Raw genomic sequence first — 25649 nt, 5'->3', positions numbered from 1 at the left:
GTCAGGTGGTCATAATAATCTGGCCACTCACGTTCAAATATATTCCACGTTCAAAGGCTGTTAAATCGCGTTGTTTACCCATATCTTCAGAAAAAAATCACTTCTACTGTCGTGGTAAACAACCTGCTTCCCTATTTATAATGGTCTGGCCCTCTAGCAACTTCAGCACGAAATTATAGCTAATTTGCCTACAAATGTCAGGTGGTCATAATAATCTGGCCACTCACGTTCAAATATATTCCACGTTCAAAGGCTGTTAAATCGCGTTGTTTACCCATATCTTCAGAAAAAAATCACTTCTACTGTCGTGGTAAACAACCTGCTTCCCTATTTATAATGGTCTGGCCCTCTAGCAACTTCAGCACGAAATTATAGCTAATTTGCCTACAAATGTCAGGTGGTCATAATAATCTGGCCACTCACGTTCAAATATATTCCACGTTCAAAGGCTGTTAAATCGCGTTGTTTACCCATATCTTCAGAAAAAAATCACTTCTACTGTCGTGGTAAACAACCTGCTTCCCTATTTATAATGGTCTGGCCCTCTAGCAACTTCAGCGCAAAATTATAGCTAATTTGCCTATAAATGTCAGGTGGTCATAATAATCTGGCCACTCAGTGTATATCGACAAACAAGTGCTGGCGAGGATGTGGAGAAAAGGGAACACCAGTGCCCTATTGGTGGGAATGCAGACTGCTGCAGCCACTGTGGAAAACAGTATGACATTTCCTTAAAAAATTAAAAATGGAACTGCTTTTTGACCTAGTGATCCACTTTGGGAATATATTCTAAGAATCCTGAAACACTAATCAGAAAGAATATATGCTTGATAGCAGCATTGTTTACAATGGCCATGATCTGGAAACAGTCCAAGTGCCCATCAGCAGATGAGCAGATTAAAAAAGCTGTAGTACTTTTACGTAATGGAATACTACACAGTTGTAAAAACAGAAGGATCTGTTATCCTTTGAGACAGCATGGATGGACCTGGAGAGGATTATGCTAAGTGAAATAAGTCAGAGAAAGACAAATACCATATGATGTTACTTATACATGGAACCTAATGAACAAAATAAAATGACAAACAAAATAGAACCACAAGCATGGATACATGGAACAGTCTGACAGCTGTCAGAGGGGAGTGGGGAGTTGGATGAAAGATGAAAGGATTAGCCAAAAACATATATGTATAACCCATAGACACAGACAACAGTGTGGTTATGGCCAGAGGGAAGGAGGTTCGGGGGCTGGTAGAGGGGGGGCTGAGGGGGATATGTGGGGACATCTGGATTAGTGTCAACAATAAAAAAAAGAAGAAGAAGAAAGCCCTGGCTAGGTGGCTCAGTTTGATGGAGCATCGTCCTGTATACCAAAAGGTTTCGGGTTTGATTCTGATCAGGGCACATACCTAGTTGTGGGTTCAATCCCCATCAGGGCACATACAGAAGCAACTGATCAATGTTCCTCGCTCTCTCTCTCTCTCTCTCTCTCTCTGTCTCTCTTCCCCTTCTCCCTCTCTACAACCCCTCCCTGTTCCTCTCTCTCTAAAAATCAATAAAAATGTATCCTCAGGAGAAGAATAAAAAAAAATCTCAATTTAGAAAAATATATATAAAAGGAGGGGCAAAAAAATGGAGGGTGGTTTTGGACTATAAAGAAAAAAAACTTCTAGAAATAAGCCTGCCAATTTTCTATCCCATGACAATTTTGTAAAAGATAAATTTGCGGAGTCCAGTGCTTTACACTGTTTGGATGCATGCAGGTGGATACCCCACCCCACGCTACCCTTGCTGAGAGCTACTGTCCCCTCAGGAGAAGAATGCGAACCTATGACACGCGTGTCAGAGGTGACACGCGAACTCATTTTTTTGGTTGATTTTTCTTTGTTAAATGGCATTTAAATATATAAAATAAATATCAAAAATATAAATCTTTGTTTTACTATGGTTGCAAATATCAAAAAATTTCTATATGTGACACGGCACCAGAGTTAAGTTAGGGTTTTTCAAAATGCTGACACGCCGAGCTCAAAGGGTTCGCCATCACTGCCCTAGGAGCAGGACTGGGTGGATTAAAAGTCCTTGCCAACAAGTATTCTCTCTGGATGAAGTCAACTTGCCAGACACTATTACTCTGCCATTCCCCACACAGGCCCTCACTAGGCTCTCTCTCAGCAAGGGGCGATGGCAATATCAGGGACAGCCTTCCAGGTGGGCAGGCAGGCACTCTCTTCAGAGACTGCCAGTTTCTGAAGGAAACTACAGGAAGCGGGCCAGGACTGACCTGGGCTGATCTTCCTAGAGACCCTCAACCGCTGGATTCGGGAAAGCTGTGGTTCATGAACCTCTCTCCCCACCTCAGCACACCTGAAGGCCATGGTGCTCTCACTAGCCTCGGCTCAGTATTATCGTATCAAGGGAGCTGGGGAATGTGGTTTGAAAAAGCCCCTGGACTGGAAATCACTGTCCTAAAGGACCAACAGGGTTTTATTTCTAGAAAATTTGCTTTCTTCTTTTCTGAGCCCAACCCAGAGAAACTGCTGGGGAAAGCTAAAAGTGGGAATGTTAACACTCTTGTCAAGCAACAAACATGGAAGGAGGACAGAGTAACAGGGGAGGGGAGCCTCCACAGGGGGTAAACGTCTTCCCTGTCGACAAACCTCCCGTCAGCATCCTGGTGAGTTACAATTACTCATGCGAAGTGGGAATGTTAACACTCTTGTCAAGCAACAAACATCGAAGGAGGACAGAATAACAGGGGCAGGGAGCCTCCACAGGGGGTAAACGTCTTCCCTGCCGGCAAACCTCCCGTCAGTGTCAGCATCCTGGTGAGTTACAATTACTCATGCACTAGCACTTACTGATGCTCCTGATCTGCCTCAGCCCCAGAGCACCCTTTCTTCACCTTAGCATTCTCCTTCTCTCCTCTATAATCTGGCCACCCAGAGTTTACAAGGGACCAATGGCTCGTCAGTCAAGAGGCACTGCGCCTCCCATGGGACACTTCACCAGCCAGGGAGGCCTAGGTGGGGCTGCTCTTGGTGGGATGAGCCCCATATGGCCAGAGAGGCGGGTCTCCCTCTCTGAGCTCGTGCTGAGAGCAACCCCTGCAGGAGGAAAAGCGCCCCGCCAGTGCCAGCACTCCGACAAGGACAGGCTTGCCAACCCTAGCTCCCAGAGCCTAAGTTTGGTCCTTTTTAAAATTCCCATGCACTGGGGATTACACCAGCTTTCTGTTGGCTAGGAAGGCTGGTATTTGAAATGAGACTTTCGCTCAGTCCCACACCGCAGACCAGTGGAGCTGCGGATGCTCTGGCGCGTTTCCCTAACCAGGCCTCAGAACTTCTGCCTGTCTCTAGAGGAAGCCTCAAAGCTGCGCTCACTGTGATAACTGCAGAAACCCACATGGCTGGGAGGCCGATCGGCTTACGGTGCAGCTCCACGTGTTACCAGAAAGGCAGAGATACCCTCTTTAGCCTGGGAGAGAAAAGGGAGTCGGGTATTCTCTCCCTTTCCAGTGCTGCATGAAGCCATCTACCGAGCCTGAACTTTCGAGAGGAAACCTAGTCAATGGGCTGGATGAAGAAAGTACTTGGGTGTCTCCCCCGGCCCCGACAGGCCCAGCACACTTCAGCTCAAAGGCTGAGCCTGGTCAGCGCGGGGTGCCCAGGTCACTGCTCCCGCCGAAAGGAAAGAGGAAAGCGAGCAGAAGGCACTCGCAATGCCCCAGGAGACCCGCTGCTCGGCACCATGAAGACATTCTACCTGGTGCGGACATGAGGGGCACTGCTAGGAACAAGCCACTGCTTCTCAAGCCTCTGTGCTCTGCTTGTGCTGAGTCCTCTGCTTGGAAAGCTGCCCCTTAGGGAACCTTTAACTCATTCAAAAGGCACTTCTTCCGTGAAGCTTCGCCCGCACTCTGCCTGCCCAGGCCGACGTGAGTGCCTCTTCTCGCAGTTTCTAGTGCCCTGCTACCTGTGTCCCTCTCCACCTCCCCCACAGACGGTGAGTGCCGAGGCTGAGACAGTGCCTCAGGGACCATTGCATCCTGGCCCGTAGTACAGTGTTCCTGTGCCTGCTATGGAAGGAGGGAGGTGCAGAGGAGGAACGATGGGATTCTGCCAGAATCAATGGCTCCTGGGAGGTAAAAAACAATTTCTGGGGGCTTAAAACGGGGTGCAGGTCAGAATATCTTCCCTGAGTGTAACAGGCTCAACAACACTCCTGTTCAGCACCCCCAGCCCTGGGACTGCCTCTGCTGTAGCTGACCACCTGAGGGCGTCTCATGCCACAGCTGCTCGAAAATCAGCATCAGATTCCTGGCCCTACTCAAAGTGGCTGCTACCTGCTGGAGGGCTGGGAGAAAGGAAGCAGTGGACCAAGACCCTATTGCTAGCAGTGTGGCTTTTAAGCTTTCAGCTTCTCTGAACTTAGGGGAAGGTACATCCAAAGGCACACGTGAATAGGGATTACCATGGCCAGGTGGTGGGAAGCACCTGGAATGGTAGCAAGCTTCTGGCTCTTCTCTGATAGGCCTTTATGCGCAGCCGATAGCTATCACAGCACTTTGGCTCTGCAGCTTTCTCACAAGGAGTGCTACACTGATTATTAAAGGGACTTCGTGATAATCAAGTCTGCCCCGCTTCTGTGCACTCATCACGGCACAATAACCAACCTTCTCATCCATTAAGTCCCTTGTGCTCTGCCCCGGGACATGTCCTTTTGCCAAAGGCCGTTCAAGTCTTAAGCAGAGCAGCTCTGCAACCCTCAGCAGAGCAGGCAGCAGGGGTGATGAGGTCATTTGTTAAATAAGAGGAGTTCACAATGGAAGCATGATTCGTTAGGGAAATTCACCCACCGCTTCCCCACTCCCTTTATCCAAATTCCCTCCAGCTGGGAGACTTGTTGGTAAACATATTAGCACCCCCAATAACATGGCAGGATTAAACTTATCTGCCTCTGGTTTAACATTATGCCTAATTTGTGTAATTAAGCTGTGACTATCACAGAGAGAACCTGTATATGTGTTTTCTTCAGGCATTCAAGTTGTGAATCTCTGACTTGTACACATCCAATTTATAATTGACTGTATACCCAACCCAAGGGTTTACAACACCTGGACAGAACTAAACTGTCTTGAACAACAGCACCATCTAGTGATCAAAACAGCAAACTGACTGACCATGTGTTTCTAATCACATCTTTTACCCCTATAACCAAGGCACATACACTAAGCCTCCCCCTTTCCCGCTGCTCAAGTAAGGGAGTTAATGCTACTTCAACTCTCTCACACATTATCTTTAACTCCTTTTACTTTTCTCCCATTCTTCCACATCTTCTTCATCTGACTCTCCTCCCCAACCAGTTGTAAGTCCTTCATTGAGGGCACTCACCTTCTTGTACATACTCACTCACCTTTTCGTCTCTTAATTAAGTCAGTTCGTCGTTCTTTTACTTCCGAACTCAGATTATCTACCATTTTACTAATGCAATTGTCCAGAACCAGGGAGGGGGTTTTGGACTTGATGTCCTTCCGACAAATGGGACATTCTACCTTCCTCTTCATCCATTCATTGATACAATAGGAGCAGAAACTGTGGGCACAGTTCAAGGTGACAGCCTGCAATGGGAATGTGAACACACATCAGAACTGTCAGGTTTACTTTCCCAGGGTGGCTGTGATCTCAAAGCTAAGCAAGACCAAGTGGATTTTCAACCACAATCTTTTCTAGAGAGCTTACAAAAGGTACCAGAACCATTTTGGGGGCTGGAACATTTTTTTAATATATGTTTCTATTGATTTTATAGAGGAAGGAAGGGAGAGGGAGAGAGAGACATCAACATTGATAGGCTGCCTTCTATTGGGAATTGAGCCCACAACCAGGGCATGTGCCCCGACAGGGAATTGAATCAGTGACCTCAACCACTGCGCAACCCCGGCTGGGCAGGGGATGGGAAATTTTAAGCTTCAAGTTAGATGATTTATTTTCTTTCTCAAAGTTAAATTCATAGACTCAGGCCCCAGGAGGCTGATTTGTCTGTCTTGTTCCACCAACTTAGGCCACTGCCAACATGGGTTAGCTACCTTGCAAACAAACGTCATTGGACACAGGAAGGACTAGTAAGTGTGTGAATGTTTGGTACAAGCACATCACTAATTCTCTTATGGAAAACAAATGTGTGTCTTGCTAATGGGGAATTAGAACCTCAATTTTAATATAGAAAGGGGAGTACATACAGAAAATTCGCATATAGGATGACAGGAGGAGTCCTCTCTATTCAAAAGAAACCAAAAAAAGTAAAATACATGTAAAGGCAACTAAAAAGGCTGAAGAAAAAGGGGAAAATGGGAAAACTGTAATGGGCTCCCTGCCAGTGCCTGACTCTGAGTGAATGAGCCTGTGAAGAGGGAGGAAGCAGAGGGGCCCTGTCATTTGAGGGGTTTCGCTGAGACCAGTGGTCCCATTTCCGCCGTGCTTTTCATTCCCAAGAATATAAAGCATTATCTTCATTGCTCCTGTTTATGTACGTTCCCTAAGACACAACTTTTCCGAGGCTCAAAAGTCTTCATCCTGCTTTTAGGATGGCAGTGGAAAATGACACAGAAATAATGTATGTTTCAAATGCCAAGTTGGCCCGAAAGCCAACTAGGAGACAATCTGTTTACTATAGGAGGTACATTCTTATAAACAGCACTAAAAACCTGCCTGATTAAAAGGAAGCCTCTTTCCAACACTGACTTTAAGAGGTGACCAGTAGAAAAGGTCAGGCAATATGCAGTACACAAAACACAGGCCACGTTGTCGGTCTGGTTTGTCTGTGCAGAAGCCCCAGGTTGGCTAACCCATCCCCTGTTCCAAGTCCCCTTTCCTGTCTTCCCCTGGTAGAGTCTGTAAACCCAAATCAAATGACTAGAAATTATGGGGAAATTTATGACCTGAAGTCAAAGTGGATCCAGAGCAAAAGAAACAGGTCTGCTCAGGAGAGAGTTTTTAGGAGGCTGGTAGACTCAACCTCATAAAGACCACCAGAAAAAAGGAAGCAGAGCCAGTATGTGACTTCCTCTGTAAATGAAGCTGAAAAGCACTGTCATTTAACAACTCGAATTCAAACTTGTGGCGTAAGATGAACTGGTCACAAATGGTACAATTTGCAAAAATAAGAGTCTGTGCAAAAATATGACAGGTAACTAATGGTAATGTAGGAGAGAGCTGTTCCATTTCACAAGGCCTCAGAGTCCCTGAGACATGTCCCACATGTGCTGGATTCCCAGTGCCCACACATCAATGACATGACCGCCCTGTTTAAAGGCTGTGCTGCACGCCCACTCTCAGTACGGCGCCCATTCATGGTGAGGAGTAGCTTTATTGAGCAGCTTTATTCTGATTCTTCAAAAACTAATGCCATGTGGCTCTGTTTTCTCCCCAACAACAGAGAGAAAGGCTGTTTTGCAGCTAAAAATATTGATTATATCAAGTAAATGCTCAAGAACAAATGAAACAGGAAAAGGGACAGGAAAGTTAAAGAAGACTACAAGAATAAATGAGAAGTGGCCACCTCTAGACGTCACTTTGCAGTCAGAAAGCTACAGGAAGTTCCCGCCAGAAGAAGCTCTTCCCAATGTTTCCCTCCAGCAGCAGCAGCCTGTGCCGCTGAGCTCCCAGGGTAGGGGAAGGTACATCCAAAGGCACACGTGAATAGGGATTACCATGGCCAGGTGGTGGGAAGCACCTGGAATGGTAGCAAGCTTCTGGCTCTTCTCTGATAGGCCTTTATGCGCAGCCGATAGCTATCACAGCACTTTGGCTCTGCAGCTTTCTCACAAGGCAGTGCTACACTGATTATTAAAGGGACTTCGTGATAATCAAGTCTGCCCCGCTTCTGTGCACTCATCACGGCACAATAACCAACCTTCTCATCCATTAAGTCCCTTGTGCTCTGCCCCGGGACATGTCCTTTTGCCAAAGGCCGTTCAAGTCTTAAGCAGAGCAGCTCTGCAACCCTCAGCAGAGCAGGCAGCAGGGGTGATGAGGTCATTTGTTAAATAAGAGGAGTTCACAATGGAAGCATGATTCGTTAGGGAAATTCACCCACCGCTTCCCCACTCCCTTTATCCAAATTCCCTCCAGCTGGGAGACTTGTTGGTAAACATATTAGCACCCCCAATAACATGGCAGGATTAAACTTATCTGCCTCTGGTTTAACATTATGCCTAATTTGTGTAATTAAGCTGTGACTATCACAGAGAGAACCTGTATATGTGTTTTCTTCAGGCATTCAAGTTGTGAATCTCTGACTTGTACACATCCAATTTATAATTGACTGTATACCCAACCCAAGGGTTTACAACACCTGGACAGAACTAAACTGTCTTGAACAACAGCACCATCTAGTGATCAAAACAGCAAACTGACTGACCATGTGTTTCTAATCACATCTTTTACCCCTATAACCAAGGCACATACACTAAGCCTCCCCCTTTCCCGCTGCTCAAGTAAGGGAGTTAATGCTACTTCAACTCTCTCACACATTATCTTTAACTCCTTTTACTTTTCTCCCATTCTTCCACATCTTCTTCATCTGACTCTCCTCCCCAACCAGTTGTAAGTCCTTCATTGAGGGCACTCACCTTCTTGTACATACTCACTCACCTTTTCGTCTCTTAATTAAGTCAGTTCGTCGTTCTTTTACTTCCGAACTCAGATTATCTACCATTTTACTAATGCAATTGTCCAGAACCAGGGAGGGGGTTTTGGACTTGATGTCCTTCCGACAAATGGGACATTCTACCTTCCTCTTCATCCATTCATTGATACAATAGGAGCAGAAACTGTGGGCACAGTTCAAGGTGACAGCCTGCAATGGGAATGTGAACACACATCAGAACTGTCAGGTTTACTTTCCCAGGGTGGCTGTGATCTCAAAGCTAAGCAAGACCAAGTGGATTTTCAACCACAATCTTTTCTAGAGAGCTTACAAAAGGTACCAGAACCATTTTGGGGGCTGGAACATTTTTTTAATATATGTTTCTATTGATTTTATAGAGGAAGGAAGGGAGAGGGAGAGAGAGACATCAACATTGATAGGCTGCCTTCTATTGGGAATTGAGCCCACAACCAGGGCATGTGCCCCGACAGGGAATTGAATCAGTGACCTCAACCACTGCGCAACCCCGGCTGGGCAGGGGATGGGAAATTTTAAGCTTCAAGTTAGATGATTTATTTTCTTTCTCAAAGTTAAATTCATAGACTCAGGCCCCAGGAGGCTGATTTGTCTGTCTTGTTCCACCAACTTAGGCCACTGCCAACATGGGTTAGCTACCTTGCAAACAAACGTCATTGGACACAGGAAGGACTAGTAAGTGTGTGAATGTTTGGTACAAGCACATCACTAATTCTCTTATGGAAAACAAATGTGTGTCTTGCTAATGGGGAATTAGAACCTCAATTTTAATATAGAAAGGGGAGTACATACAGAAAATTCGCATATAGGATGACAGGAGGAGTCCTCTCTATTCAAAAGAAACCAAAAAAAGTAAAATACATGTAAAGGCAACTAAAAAGGCTGAAGAAAAAGGGGAAAATGGGAAAACTGTAATGGGCTCCCTGCCAGTGCCTGACTCTGAGTGAATGAGCCTGTGAAGAGGGAGGAAGCAGAGGGGCCCTGTCATTTGAGGGGTTTCGCTGAGACCAGTGGTCCCATTTCCGCCGTGCTTTTCATTCCCAAGAATATAAAGCATTATCTTCATTGCTCCTGTTTATGTACGTTCCCTAAGACACAACTTTTCCGAGGCTCAAAAGTCTTCATCCTGCTTTTAGGATGGCAGTGGAAAATGACACAGAAATAATGTATGTTTCAAATGCCAAGTTGGCCCGAAAGCCAACTAGGAGACAATCTGTTTACTATAGGAGGTACATTCTTATAAACAGCACTAAAAACCTGCCTGATTAAAAGGAAGCCTCTTTCCAACACTGACTTTAAGAGGTGACCAGTAGAAAAGGTCAGGCAATATGCAGTACACAAAACACAGGCCACGTTGTCGGTCTGGTTTGTCTGTGCAGAAGCCCCAGGTTGGCTAACCCATCCCCTGTTCCAAGTCCCCTTTCCTGTCTTCCCCTGGTAGAGTCTGTAAACCCAAATCAAATGACTAGAAATTATGGGGAAATTTATGACCTGAAGTCAAAGTGGATCCAGAGCAAAAGAAACAGGTCTGCTCAGGAGAGAGTTTTTAGGAGGCTGGTAGACTCAACCTCATAAAGACCACCAGAAAAAAGGAAGCAGAGCCAGTATGTGACTTCCTCTGTAAATGAAGCTGAAAAGCACTGTCATTTAACAACTCGAATTCAAACTTGTGGCGTAAGATGAACTGGTCACAAATGGTACAATTTGCAAAAATAAGAGTCTGTGCAAAAATATGACAGGTAACTAATGGTAATGTAGGAGAGAGCTGTTCCATTTCACAAGGCCTCAGAGTCCCTGAGACATGTCCCACATGTGCTGGATTCCCAGTGCCCACACATCAATGACATGACCGCCCTGTTTAAAGGCTGTGCTGCACGCCCACTCTCAGTACGGCGCCCATTCATGGTGAGGAGTAGCTTTATTGAGCAGCTTTATTCTGATTCTTCAAAAACTAATGCCATGTGGCTCTGTTTTCTCCCCAACAACAGAGAGAAAGGCTGTTTTGCAGCTAAAAATATTGATTATATCAAGTAAATGCTCAAGAACAAATGAAACAGGAAAAGGGACAGGAAAGTTAAAGAAGACTACAAGAATAAATGAGAAGTGGCCACCTCTAGACGTCACTTTGCAGTCAGAAAGCTACAGGAAGTTCCCGCCAGAAGAAGCTCTTCCCAATGTTTCCCTCCAGCAGCAGCTCCCAGGGTCGGGGGAGTGGCAGGCGCGCGGGAGCCACTGTCCATAATTACCTCAATAAAGTATTCTGAACAGATAATACACTGGAGCTCGTTCTCCAGCACGTCATTCATGTGGCTAAGAACTTCCTCCTTCTGTGCTTGCACCTTCTCCTTCTCTTCCTGCAAAGACACAACCCAACCCCACCCGTCATTCGGGAAGACCAACGAGAATGCAAAACAGGACAGGGAGCAGGGCTAATCATCTGGAAGAGGATCCAGAAGGATTCTAAATTAAAAATTCATCCTGGCGGAGCAACACAGAGAATAAAGCATTTCCCAGGGGGTACTGTTTCTCAGAACTGGTTTCTAATAGGGGGTACTGTCTTCCTTTCTTTCCTCTCTCCGATTTTTCAGTATTTGTATTGTAGCTTCTGTCTCCTTCCCTAAATTAACCAAATGAGAAGAACTGAAGGCAGTATACTAACCCCACCAACACCCAAGGCCAGAAGGAGACATTCAGAATCCCATAGTGAACTGCAGGTCAGAGGGGATATAATATAAAATTATCCCCCAAACTGAAAACTCAGTGGACAAAACAGAAGACATAAAGAACAGTCCACAGAGGCAGGAGGTTTGCATTATGTATAAGGTCCCTTGTGCTCTTTACCGCTGCCTCTTCTATAAAATAGGGATGATCTCTATGTTTCCTGGAGGCTGGAAGGGTGTCAGGCCACTCCTGCAAGGCCTGCAGTGCAGTTTCCCTGTGCTTTCCCCAAGAGGTCAACCCGCTGTGGACAATCTTTTTAGGGAGCATCCTAGGTGTGTGCCCTTGAAGTAGTCATTTATTTAAGTTAGCACCTTATCTCCCAAAAAGAAAGTATCAGGAGCCTCTGAGAGAGGAAGTGATATTTAGGGAATATAATTGATTCATTTGTCATCTTTTTTTCAGGAGCCTCTGAGAGAGGAAGTGATATTTAGGGAATTGATTCATTTGTCATCTTTTTAAAAAAAAAACCACAACATATATATTTTTTACTGATTTCAGAGAGAGGAAGGGGAGGGAGATAGAAACATCGAGAGAGAAACATTATCAATAGACTGCCTCCTACACACCCCGTACTGGGGATGGAGCCCCTAACCTGGGCATGTGCCCTGATGGGGAATCGGGGAATCGAACCGTGACCTTTTGGTTCACAGGTTGACACTCAACCACTGAGTTATACCGGCCAGGCTCATTTTTCATCTTTTATTTTCTCTTCTAATCAAAGCAAGACTGCTTATGACAGGGAAGAAGGTCTGGGCCCATTTCTAACTGGAGTCAAGTTCCCTGAACACTATGAATTGCTGGGTTTAAAAAGATGGTTGGTTTCTTGGAGGCTGGGAAAGAAGGTACTCTGTGACTAACAGAGGATAAGGCTATCAGTCCAAGTGACCAGAGTCTCCTGTCTGTGCTCTGCTCCAGGGCTGTCTGTGAGGAGGGGCAGCTGTGAGATGCAGCCGGGCTCAGGCAGTAATTCGGGGTCAGAGGCTGCAAACTGGTGGCCTGTGGACTGGATCCAGCCTACAGATTGGTTTAGTTTGGCCATTAAAAAACAAAACAAAAAACTGAACTTGTTGCCAATATTTGAAAATTGGGATATTTTATGTGAACATTTGGATTTCCCTCTTGTGTGGAAAACTCAGATCTGACAACACTGGGCTCGCATTTCTGGATGGCAACAACTGGCTGCAGCAGAGCTGCTCTTAGGGGGGAGGAGGGGGCAAAGGCTCCTTTCCCGTGCGCCTCGTCCTCACAGGACACTACTCACTTCCGTTACCAGTCTGACCTCGGTGGGCACTTGAGTTAGTAACACCTAACTTACGAGTTCTACTGATTTGATGTGGGAAATAATTACATAAATGCATGAGGACGAACTCCTTTTAACTTTGACTACAGCACCCCTTAGCCTGTGTCAGTGGGACACACTGAGGGAGCATCTACCCTAGACAATGGGTTAGACTGCAGCAAGTGTGTCTTATCCGTAGCATTTCGCTTCTGAATGAGGAAAGAAAACAGATGTTGTCTTACAGGCAGACCCTTCTATAGGCCTGAGTAATTTTACAGATTATTTCCCCTGAGGCTGGGAAAAGCCATATACTCTCTTCTCTCACCATTCACCATAGCAACCCTTGCACGGGTGAAAATGCTGAGTTGCATGTACTAACCAAATTCTAAACCTTCATCTTCTTTCTAGTACCTTGGTCTGCTCCAATTCTTTGTTCTTGGCTTGAATGATTGCTTCAAAGTCCTTCTTGCTGCGGTTTAGCTCTTCCATTAGAGCCTGATGCTGCAGAAACATAGCAGATACACACTCAAGACGAGCTCCACTGCATCCCTCCTTTTAGCCACACACACCTGCCCACCCCTCCTTCAGGACACTTACCCCGCTGCTTTTTGGGGGGAGGGAGCAAACAGGGAGGGAGGCCATGAAACCTATTAATCCCTCTGGAAATAGCCCAGCCTCTGTGGCTGCCCAGATCAACTGAGGAACTGCCTTGCAGGGAGTCTGATTCTGAGGTGTTGCTGGGGGCCCAGAATGTGCATTTTTATAAAAGCCGCCCAAGTGATTCTAAAAACCAATGCTTAAGAACTAATAAGTAACTCTCAGGCTACCCGGCACTGGGAGTGGGCTTTTAAGAAATAATCAGGGAGAAATGGGATTCGGGGATTTCATTTTCATTGAAATAAAAAAGGCCTTTACCCTACTTACTCTACATATCATACACTACTCCCGCACAAACAGTCCTGCCTAAACCCTGCCCGCATTTTCTGGAACCCGGCGTGCCCAAGGGCTAGCAGCTTGTTCACGGGGACTACCTGCCTGATGAGTGCCAAGAGGTTCCACGTCCATGAAACCTAATTTCTGAACGCCCTGTGCTTAACTGTAGCTTATACTTTAAATCGCTCCTCACATCCTTTTTTAAAAGAAGGTGGAGTAAAGGTAAGTATTTCTAAAAAGATATTACTCAAGAAAGAAACTTTAAAATGTGTGATCTCCTGAGAAAAGCAGTTACCTCAGAAGGCCTGGGCATTCACTCATTTTGACCACTAATTAGATGTGCTGTAAGTCATCTACAAAATGGGAAAACCGGTACCTCTCCCATATCGGTGTTAATAATAAAACAACAGGTAAGAAAGCATTCAGAAAAGTTGTAGACTTTATGTAAATCCAGTTGTTATAATGATCTGGTAAATGAAAAAGAACAGTTTCAGAAGAACCAACATGTTTCAGTTGAGAGAGAGAGCTATGTCCCCCAGGCATGCTGGCGCAGAACCATGACCTAGAAGTATCCCATTTGAGGCTAATGAGTGGAGACTGGGCCAGCACCTCATGCTGAATGACAGTGTTTTCCTCTCTGTCTCAGGAGAGGGTGAGGAGTTGTGGGTGCGGAGTATGCAGTGATCCCTCAGGGATTTCCAAGCAGCAGAACCTTAATCTTTCCCAGTCAATTTCAAAACAGTATCTGAATATTAATTTAATAATGCTCTACATGGGAAGCATGCCTACCCTCTCACCCTAGAAAATAAACAAACTTAGAAAATAAAATTCCAAACAAATTGAATTTTCACCTAGTTCTTCCCAAAGCTGTTTGTGCATCTCTCAAGGAATCAAGGCAGGCACCTCCCAAGCTTTTAATAGCATGTGACTGTTAGCACTGCAAGAAGGTTGGAGGTAGGTGTGCAATAAAAGAGCTGTAAGGATCAATTATCCTAAACAAACTCTAATGTGATCACTCACTTTTCTCAAGGAGACGAACCATCCACTAACCCGACTAAACTTGCATCAAACTACTCGTTTTAACACATAAAGGATAGAAGACAAAGCAGGTTTTAACGATGCAAAAAAAATTTATAAAAATAATCAGATGAGAAAAGTAGTCAAGTTAAATAAAATAAATTACAAGCTATCTTTTAGGAGAATTTTGCTCCTATGAGCCCTGCCTTTTCAGTAAATCAGTATGTTTTGCTGACTGTTAAACTGCACATTCTCAACCTGACCTAAAATGCTTAATTGGAACATTCTCGAATGGGTTCTGGACAGCTTCAGCTTGGGATCCATGACAGAATGGAGACCTTGCAGGCTTTGGTGGTGGCTAAGGCATGGCTCACGATTCCCCTCTGCTGCCCTCACCTTCCTGGAGATGCAGCACTTCCCCAGAGCCTCATAACGGAGCTACAGGCTCCATTCCGTCTTCACCAGAGCAGCTTCTGCTCAGATGAAGATGAGTTTCCATGCTGAGGTCTGGCATGTCTGTGAGGCTCCAGTCTCCGACCTGATGGTGTGAGCAGCTGTCACCTGCTCTACCTAGACTGCAGGTGCTGCAGAGGTGTGCGCTAAGCAGCAGAGGCAGCCAGTGGCCATGCGAAACCTGGTTGCCCCCACTCCACAGCCCACAATGGCAAGAGCTAAGTTACCTCCTGCAGAGCCTGGGCCAGCTGTTGCTTCAGGTCCTCTTCTCCTTGCTCTTTCTCCAAACCCTGCAAAACCAAAAACCAAATGGAAGGTTTCCCGGCAGAGAGGGAAACAAGCAACAAAATCCAGCAACAAGCAGAGCAGACCAGCTAGCATGAGCATCTGGAAGCAACAGGGGGCAGGAAGCAGGTGGAAAATTTCCCATTTTACTCAAGCTGTTGGCAGCAAAGGATCTAAGAAGAGTTAACTGCTTAAATACTGCTCGCCTCAGGACTGTCACTTGTAAGCCACCACTCAGGCTGTTCTGGAGAAAATACTCTGGATTAATTTCCCACAAATGTGGTGACTCCCCAAAGGATGTTAACTGAAAGGTTCTGAGTTGCCAACTCTCTAAGCACCATCCCCAGGCCGGCACTCATAGGTTCCTCCCTTTGATTCTGGGCACCTCCATCTCTCACACTGAGTCTCTGCCACTTCCAGCCTTGAACGGCTCCTCCTCCCTTGCCTGAACTTAGGCTGTATTTCCTCCATCACCCCCTGGACAGGGTGCCCTCCACATCATCATTACCCTATGACCAGCACATTCCACAGAACCTCTGGGCCATTCCCTCCTTAAAGAATTATCTATCCATCTAATATGCCAACTTGAAATTATTCTCTAATTTAAATATACTGACTTAAAACGGTTTTAAATATTTTATAGGTATGACACATTTATTAAGCATCTTTATAACCACTTGAACCCAGGCAACATGGGTGCTTAAAAAAAACAAACATCGGTGTGAAGCAGGAAGGGTTAAATAAACTTCTGAACAAGTAGTCGGGTAGAAAAAATCCCTAGGGCTTGTGACAAAGGGAAATCCAACCCAATAAATAAAGGACTAGATACTATGAGCCATTTATATGTGAGCTTCTCATACCTTGAGAAAATTTCTTAACCAGTCCTTTTGGCTTTTCTTTACCATTTTGATGTGGAAAAAGACTTTCCAGCTATTCCTTCAAGCATGCCCAGAGAAGCCACAAATATTAACAGTCACTCTCATTCCTGAACACATTAGCCCTTAAAGAGAGTTCTGCTGCAGGAATGGCGGCATATAGCACATATCTATATATATAAAAGCTAAGCGACTGGAATGACCAGTTGCTATGACGTGCACTGTGGCCAGCCAACCAGCCCAATGCGGGAGGGGCCAGCTGGCCAACCTCCCACGGCCCCTCCCCCCGGCCAGCCCTGCCCCCAATCGGCCCCCCACACCCTGATTGGGGTGGGGCCAGCCGGTCAACCTCCTACAGCCCCTCCTACCGGCCACCCCCACCCCAATGGGGGCGGGGCTGGCCAGCCAACCTCCTGCAGCTCCTTCCCATGGGGCGGCCCCAATTGGCCGCAATTGGGGCGGGCCGGCTGGACCCCACCCATGCATGAATTCGTGCACCAGGCCTCTAGTGTAGAGATAAACCTCCCTCTGTCAATTTCAAGAACTTAGTCCAGGCTGCAAAAGGAAAGCAAAAAGGTATACATAGCAGTGTGTCCCCTGGAAAGACGTAGTTAATCCATGGCCTCAGCTAATCTACCAGTTCCAGGGGACAAGAGATTAGAATGAAACTGATAAATTGTTCAGAAATAAGAGAACACTGCTGGTTGTTCCTTGCCCTGAACAAAGTAAACACAAGATAAAAGCATATTCACAGCAATCCTCACTGGTCTGTCTTAGTTCTAGTCAACAGTGGGGAATTCTTGACATTTAACATTACCTGAGCAAGTAGGTGGGAATAAACCTGTGGAACTGATTTTTGAGCAAGGACCAGCTCTAGCCTAGAAGCCTTTTGCAACAGCTTGTCATCTCAGAAAATGACTCGGGGATGACACATTTGGCCTTATCTTGACACAGCTGAGAGAGTCTTTATTTTACCTTCTTGCTAAAGGCACTGTGGAAGGTGGCTTATCACTCAACCCAACAACTGCATCATGGTGGACCTGTTTCCTCCCACGCTGGCTGCTCAGGATGGAGAGAAAGCATTTTTTGCCTCCCACTTCCTAGGTTCGGTACAGAGCTAACAAGCTAACAGGTACATCAAGGGCAGAGTAGCCAGCTGGCCTATAGCTGCCTTGGGACTGACTTGGCTTTGATCACAGATCAAAAAACCCCCAAAACTCATGAGGACAACTACTGGTTTAAATGGAGAGGACTGTGGTTTTGTGGCACCTTGACCTTCATCCAATCCCCTGAATTTACCTCAGTTCTGAAATGCCTCATCTTTACATCCCGACATCAGTTACAACCTGGGGCTGGCTCTGCTAGTCACCTTACCCCTCGTTGGCACCCAGCTCTGGTTCTTGACCTGATCATCATACTGAAGCCTTAACCTGACTCACCCCCTTCTCTTACCTCGAAGTTTTCTGTTCCCATTCCATCTCCTGTCCCTGGCGCTCAGCATTAGGTCCCTGATCCAGAGGCTCACAAAGGCCTGCCCACCCTGAGAGGCACTCTTGCCCTTCCCTCCTGTGTGGTACCTGGAGATACTGCTGCTCTTCCTCGAAAGTCTTCTCTAGCTGCTCCACTCTGGCCTCCTGCTGGGCCTGCTCTGCACAAAGCTGCGACTGTAAATCCTGCAGTTCCTGCTCCATTTGCACAATATTCGTTGAGTCCCCTTTTTGGGTCTGCTTTTTCTCATTCAGAACAGCTACTTGCTTTTCCTGCATCTGTGTTTTGAGCTTCAGAATCCTAGACATGGTCACCTTGAACAACTCTAGGCGGCTCTGAGATACTGACAGGTTTGAGGCTTTCCGCTTGTGATGATGCAGTGCCAGGACTTTGGTGGGGCCAGAGAAAACATGAGCCCCTGAGACGTTCTCACTTGGCTCAAGAGAAGTCACCTGAGGTTCCCAATGTTCAGAGGGTCCACTGGCCAGTTCACCTTTCCCACGTGACCTCAGTGGCTGACCAGGTTCACTAGACACTTTATTCATTTTGAATTTCAAGTGTGAGGGGCCTTCAGCTTCAGGACCCTCTAATTCATCCAAACTACATTTCCTTTTAGTTCTCAAGCCCTTGTTTTTCCCCAATATCTGATCATTCTTTGGGGCAAGATATGGACACATCTTCTCCCAGTCTTCTTCAGTAACTTCATATTCATACTCTGCACTCTCCTTATTTTCCAGAGGCACCCCAAGCTGAACGCGGTCTCCCGTGTGGAGAGAATAGACCTCTAAAGGCTCTAGACGTACTCTGTTCAGCCAAACGCCATTCAGACTCTGGGAAAAGGGAAAGAAAGACAAAATAAGCTTCACGATTTTCCTCCTCTTAATGGAATGTCTCCCCTGCTGCTACAAAACCTTCAGCCTTTTCAGAAGGAAAACCCTTGAGAACAAATAGAAAAGAAAGGTTCATAAACCACCGTCCTTAGAAACAGCATTCTTCACACAGCACTCTGGCTTTTTACCTGTATTTCACATTCATGCCTCCATAGAGAACGGCCTGTGTAACAGGCGGGAATCCCCTTAATACCGGTGGATGAATTACTCAAATAAATGCAGTAGCATTGAAAGAAACGGAAATGTAATAGCTCCTATTGACCCAGGACTGAAAAATTGGCTATTAGTAAAGAAAGTGGCATCTAACGATAAAGCTCAAAAGGAAAGTCTTGACCAGGAAAGCCCAGCAAGCGCCGTCTCTGCATGTGCCCCCTGAACACACTGGTGAGTGAGCAGAGCACTTTCCAGGACACATAAATAAAAAAAAGAGTGCCAACACTTGTCCTGGGGTCAAACCGCAGGTGAGATCTGACCCACTTAATAGCACGAGAGGTCCAGGGGCATAGTGGTGAAAAGCTGGAGCTCTGGACTCAGACAGATTTGGGCTCTTAACCTACTGGGCTTATTAGCTGCATGGCCTTTGGCAATTTACTTCAACAGTTTTGTCTGTAATATAGGGCTGGTATAGTACCTACCTCACATGATTCCTGTGAGGAATAAATGAGAAAATACATGTAAAACATTTAGCACAGTGACTCACATATAAATGCTTTATGGTTATAACTAAATCAGAGTTCAGAGTTAAGAGCATGGAGCCTGGAGTCAGAATGCCTAAGTCTGTGATCAGGCTCCATCACTTAACAACTGTGGGACTTGGGCAAGTTTCTTAACCTCTCTAAGCCTCAGTTACCACATCTATAAAACAGAAAATAATAATAGTCTCTCCCTCATGGTGTTTGTGTGGATTTAATGAGATAACATATGTAATATATTTAGAAAAGTGTCTGGCACATGGTAAGCATTATATAAGTGCTCTCTACTATTACTATGATCTGGCTTGATTTATCAACAATCACTTCCATTCTATGCTCAGCATCTTGCAAGGTAAATATACGGAGTGCAAAATTGGAAGACATGAAAATGTTTAGCAGCTGATAGTAGAAAGCAAAACACAAGGGCACATAAAAGCACACCCTATAAATGCAATGGGATATTATGTGAAGCTGGGTTAGCTAAGAGATGCCTAATGGTAATGAAGAATTTAGAGTTTAAAGAAACAAGTGGGCACTTTAACCCATATCAAGGACTTAACTTTGGGGGACAGGCCAGAGATGAAGCTCACAGCTGAATTGGTACTAAGATTTATGTTTGTGCTGGTAACTATAGCTACCTACTTTTAGCTACAACAATTACCTGTTTAACCCAAATATGAGAGGTGGGGGCTTGACCACAAGGTACAGAAGATGAAAGGCAATAGAGATCGGATCTCAGCTCTGTTCTGGTATTAGGCCCTTATTTCTGGCTTTATATCATTTGGCTCAAGCAGAAAGAGGGAGAGAAAGCAGAGCACAGCTATAGATACATATATACAGAAAGACCGGCTTTCACCCACTGCCTTGGGTCTAACCTGGCTTATCTGGCTAGCCTTTTCCCAACCTTTCTATTCATATTCAGCCTGAGAAACTATGAATGAGGACTGATGAGTTCTGCTGACAACACATGAGAAATAACACAGGAAGGGGAAGGAGGTAGAAGAATTGATTTTAAAAGCTTTATATCAGGAGGGTGGGAGTGGCTGGGGAGAGGTCAATGGGGGAAAAAGGAGACATATGTAATACTTTCAACAATACATAATTTAAATTTAAAAAGTTTTATATCAAAATAGATTATACTTAGGAAAAAGGTTTCAGTAAAAGTAGTGTGACACAGAAGGCTACCTAATGCCAAGGTATAGACATTTAAGAAAAACCTCAAAGGCAAAGATGAGATGAAATAAAGAATGAAGGTCACAGAAGCAGCCCCAAACTAGAGAGAACAGGGAGTCCCTAAAAAGCTGGGGAAAACTTTCAAGACATATTGCAGCCTTCCACTAGATCCTCTGCATTAAGCTGCCTCCTTCAGAGCCCTTTAGGCCTGGAAAATAAGCTCTCACATTTCCCCATCACATTTTACCCTCAGATCCTTCTATGTTTACCCATTCATCACTTCCTGGTGACACCTAGTGGTATAATTGGGACCACAGCCCTGAGTCAGGTCTGTTCACAAGGTGACTATAGAAAAGGATGAAAATACCATAGCTATATAAGAACAATCAATACTGCCCAGAATATAATCTCAAATACAATGGTTTAAATAAAATAACTCTGTTCAAGCCTTTTTCTTTTTTTTATAAATATATTTCTTTATTGATCTAAGAGAGGAAGGGAAAGGGAGGAAGAGATAGAAACATCAATGATGAGAGAGAATCATTGATCGGCTTCCCTCTGCATGGCCCCCACTGGGGACCAAGCCCGCAACCTGAGCATGTGCCCTTGGCCGGAATCGAACCTGGGACCTTTCAGTCCGCAGGCCGACGCTCTATCCACTGAGCCAAACCGGCTAGGGCCAAGCCTTTCTTAATGTAGGTTTTCATAATCACCAGTTTGAACAATGCCAGTAGCAGCAAAGTGATAACAACAACAACAAAAGCCTGCCTAATGTCTCTTTGCCATCAGTGGGAAAAGGTGGGCTAGCACACACCCCTATACAATAATCACTTCACCTGGTGCTCAACCTCTGCCCAGCGTTTTTAGTCAGTTGTTGGAGAGTGAAACCCAAAGTCAAAAGGCAATGTTCTCTTGGAGTTTTCCAGATGATTTATGTAGCTCAGTGATTCTCAACCCTGACTATTCAGTGAAATCACCTGGAAATGTTTGAAACAAATAGCAATACCTGAGTCTCACCCTCAGACTGAGTTAACAGTCTGAGGCTAGAACCAGGCATCAGGTTTATATACAAATACATATAGTCTATAATTGGGTCAAGTCATAGTGGCCCTTTCCAGGCAACCCCTCCCCAACTCCTATTCAACTACTCATCTGTTTTCTGCCCTACCTTTTCCAGAATGTTGTATAAATGGAATCACACTGTATGTATCCTTTTTGAGTCTGGCTTCTTTCACTTAGCACAATGACTTTGAGACTTGCCAATGTTGTTGCATTAACAATAGTTGGGTATTTTTTATTGCTGACTAGTATTCCAGACATGGGTGTACAAGTTTGTTTATCCATTCCCTAGTTGTTGTCCCCGTTTTTGATAATTAAACAAAGCTACTACAAACGTTCACACACAAGTTTCTTTGAGAACATTAAGTTTTCATTAATTTAGGGTAAATACCAAGAAACAGAATCACTGGTAAGTGTATGTTTAGCTGCAGGAAACTGCCAGACTATTTTTCAAAGTGACAGTACCATTTTGTATTCACACATGCAATGCTTACGATTCCATGTTCACCAGCACTTGGTATTGTTTTATTTCAGCAATTCTAATTGGTATGTATCAGTCAATATTTCTAATGCTTCACTGAAACATAACATACAACCATAAATGTGCACAAATAAGAAATGTACAACTAGATGACTAACCACAATGTGAACATCTCAGTGTAACTACCACAAAGTTAAAAAACAAACAAACAAAAATACCCTAACCCACATTTATCAGCATCCCAGAATCCTCCTTTTGCCTTCTCTAGTCACTAAGTCTCCTCCTACCCCTATCAGGTGACTACTAGACTGGCATAACATCACACATTAATTTTGCTGGTTTTGACATTAAATAAATGCCATTACATAATATATATTCTTTGGTGTCTGTCTTCTTTCACTCCATTCTATGTCTGTAAGATTTATCTGTGTTGTTGGATATAGAAGCAGTTCATTCACATTCATTACAGTATAGTGTTTCATTGTAAGAATATTCCATAGTTTATTTCTCCATTATGCTGTTGATGGACATCTGGGCTATTTCCCTGTTCCCTGTGACTAAATATACTGTCACAGGGTATATATAAGTGCAACTTTAATAAATAATGCCAAATAATTTTCCAAAATAGTTGTACCAACTTACACTTCTGCCCAGACAACTTTTGCTCCACACCCTTGCCAATCAATACCTGGCACATTCAGTATTAATTTTAGCCGCTCTGGTGGGTATGTAGTGCTAGTCCACCCTGGTTTTAATTTGCATTTCCCTGATCATGGATGAGGCTGAACAACTTTTTTTTTTACAGAGGAAGGGAGAGGGATAGAGAGTTAGAAACATCGATGAGAGAGAAACATCGATCAGCTGCCTCTTGCACACCCGCTACTGGGTATGTGCCCACAACCAAGGAACATGCCCTTGACCGGAATCGAACCTGGGACCCTTCACTTCGCAGGCCGACGCTCTATCCACTGAGCCAAACTGGTTAGGGCGAGGCTCAACAACTTTTGATGGATGTTGAACATTTGGATACAATATTTTGTGAAGTGCCTGGCTCCTGTCCATTTAAAAAACTGGGTTATCTTTCTTTTTCTTAACGATTTGAAGTCCTGTAAATATCCAATTATAAGTCCTTCATCCGTTATGTGTAGCAAATATCTTCCACTCTGAGCTTGTCTTTACTCTCCTATTGGTGTCTTCTGATGAATAGAAGTTCGTAATTTTAATGTGATACCATCAGTATTTTTTTTTTAAGTATCCAGGTAAAGACAAAAACTGAAACAGGGTTGAGAACCACTGCTCTAGTTGCTGGAAGACCAAGCAGCAAGGCATGTTCACACAGTATAACTCACCAGAGACTTTAAATGCCAGAACCTACAGAAGGACCAAAGCAGGAATCACTAAGTAGCAGGTGAACAGCAATGTGACAGGAGGGGAAGAATGGGAAAGGCTCAAACGATATGCCTGCGTCTCTAGGACTAGAGATAAGCAAACCCACCAAAGCATTTCAGATTGTGACTTTGAAACCACAAATTTTCTGAAACAGCCGGATACCAATACATAGGATGAACTACCTGAAGAGCTACTAAATTAACTGAAATTTATATAACTACAACCATCCACATGTTTCATGTGCAAAATAAGCAATCCTCCAAGGTTGGTTTTTTTTTTTTTTCTAACTTAATTTTAAACTAGAATTGATATTATTGCAATTTTTGTACCTGTACTTAAGCTTTCCCTGTCTGGCCATTCCAGCATATAAGAGAGATCATTTTTTGAAGATAGAATGTAGTTCTGAGTTTTGAATTACTAACAATATCTACATCTTAAAAAGACTTGGCAAAAGATTTCAGATATAATATAACAATAATATCCTGCACCTAAAATTCAAATCCTTCATCAGGAGAAGAAGGCTGATAAGGCTTCCTGCCAAAAAGAAAAGAAGTATGTTAAGGGGGGGGTGGGGGTGGGGAGAGGGGCTTATTGGTAAGAATAGTTGCTCCATCAAAACAACCAGTTATTGCTTTCTTTCAAAACTCAGTTACCTCACCAACTGCATCAAAGCTAAGACGCTTAAACCAGAAAACATTTGGAAGAATCAGGTGCCCACCTTCCCTCTATCTTCTCTATCTGAGACCTGAGAGAGGAACCTTATGATAACAGCCCTAGAAGAAAGGGTACAAAACAAACTGGAGAGCAACCGGGGAGCACTGTCATATCTGTTGCTGTCACAGGCTGCCTCTACGTCCCTGAGGTTGATGTTCAAGGAACATTAAAATCAGTCAGCTGGTGGCTTCCCAACCCCTCAAAATCTGCTATCCCATCAATGGAACTCATCTGTGTGGTACATAATCAAGGAAAGCAGCAGCAGACAACCATCTCTATAATACTGTTAACTCTGTTACTCAAATACCCAACTCTGATGAGGAAAACTTCTTTCCCCAAGGATTAAGTTTTGATATAAGCTACTGTAGGGACTTTAAAACTTTGCAGCTATGTCAGAGATATGCATTATTATTATTATTATTTTAAATCACGCAGCCAGGATAACAAACTGCTGTGTCCTCCACTAGTATTTGAAAATGGGGCATAGCAGAGAGACTTATTTGAGTTTGAGCCCTGGTTTATTCACTCAACAAGTTATGTAGAAGGCCTTGAGCAAATCAATTTCTCTCTCTGGGCCTCAAATCCATCTGTCCCCAGAAGGGGTTAAACTATATCATCTCTAAGGTCCCCTTTTCAGTGCCAATTTCTTTTCTCATAGTGCCTTGCCAAGAGTGCTGAACCAATTTACTTAGCCTCTCCTTCAACACAGTGCCAACTCAACTTAACCCAGTGCAGGAAGGTACTTTCTCCAACAGCTTAAATCTAGCAGTTTTATGCATGAAAAAGGAGGCTGCTGGGCAGGTCTGCAAGACACCTGTGATATTGTGAATTATAAGCAGCAGCATATATTTGGACTTCACCCCCTTTTCTAGCACAGAGTTTCAGAAACCCTTGGAATTTCCTAATCGGTGATAAGAGATCAAGGCCTTTTGTTATGTTAATGAGATGACTTTGGGACTGTCCCTAGGTCACCTAAGAATGAGGGCTAATTCCAGGGAGGCTGGAACTTTAATTCCCACCCCTGGATCTCTTGGGAGGGGAGGGCTGGAGGTTGAAGTCATCACTAGTGGCCAGTGATTTAATCAATCATGCCTCTGTAATGAAGCTTCCATTACCCCACCCCAAAAAAGGACAGGTTCTGAGGGTTGGTGAACACATGGAGGTGCTGGAGAATGGTGTACCCAGACAGGCATGAAAGTTCCACGCCCCTTCCCACACACCTTGCCCTAACACATCTCTTCCAAGTGGATGTTCATCTATATCCCTTATCATATCTTTCAAAAAAAATCTTTTTATTTTTCGATTATAGTTTTTCAATTACAATATTTATATTAGTTTCAGGTGATCATCCCGATAAATCGTACCCATCTGACACCATACACAGTTATTAGAACATTATTGACTATATTCCCTATGATGTACTTTATATCCTCGTGACTATTCTGTAAAAATCTACTTGTACTTCTTCTTCTTTTTTTTTTTTTTTTTTTAATTAAATTTTTTATTTTTAGGTTTATT

General features: G+C 44.4%; 1 protein-coding gene across 1 annotated transcript in view; it reads right to left on the bottom strand.

Annotated features, from left to right (window-relative positions):
- Positions 1-25649, bottom strand: part of RNF8 (ring finger protein 8, E3 ubiquitin protein ligase) — a 57305-nt gene that overhangs the window by 5300 nt on the left and 26356 nt on the right. Inside the window, exons 4-8 of the mRNA XM_014545716.1 lie at positions 17823-18563; positions 15313-15375; positions 13094-13183; positions 10929-11036; positions 8652-8856 (exon numbers count right to left, since the gene is read on the bottom strand). Of these exons, the coding sequence (XP_014401202.1) occupies positions 8652-8856; positions 10929-11036; positions 13094-13183; positions 15313-15375; positions 17823-18563 (1207 nt within the window). The remainder of the gene's footprint in view (positions 1-8651; positions 8857-10928; positions 11037-13093; positions 13184-15312; positions 15376-17822; positions 18564-25649) is intronic.

This window comes from Myotis brandtii, unplaced genomic scaffold (assembly GCF_000412655.1).
Source record: "Myotis brandtii unplaced genomic scaffold, ASM41265v1 scaffold420, whole genome shotgun sequence".
In the NCBI taxonomy this organism is placed as follows: domain Eukaryota; kingdom Metazoa; phylum Chordata; class Mammalia; order Chiroptera; family Vespertilionidae; genus Myotis; species Myotis brandtii.
The sequence above is the reverse complement of the archived record's forward strand: the minus strand, read 5'-3'. Positions and strand labels throughout refer to the sequence as shown.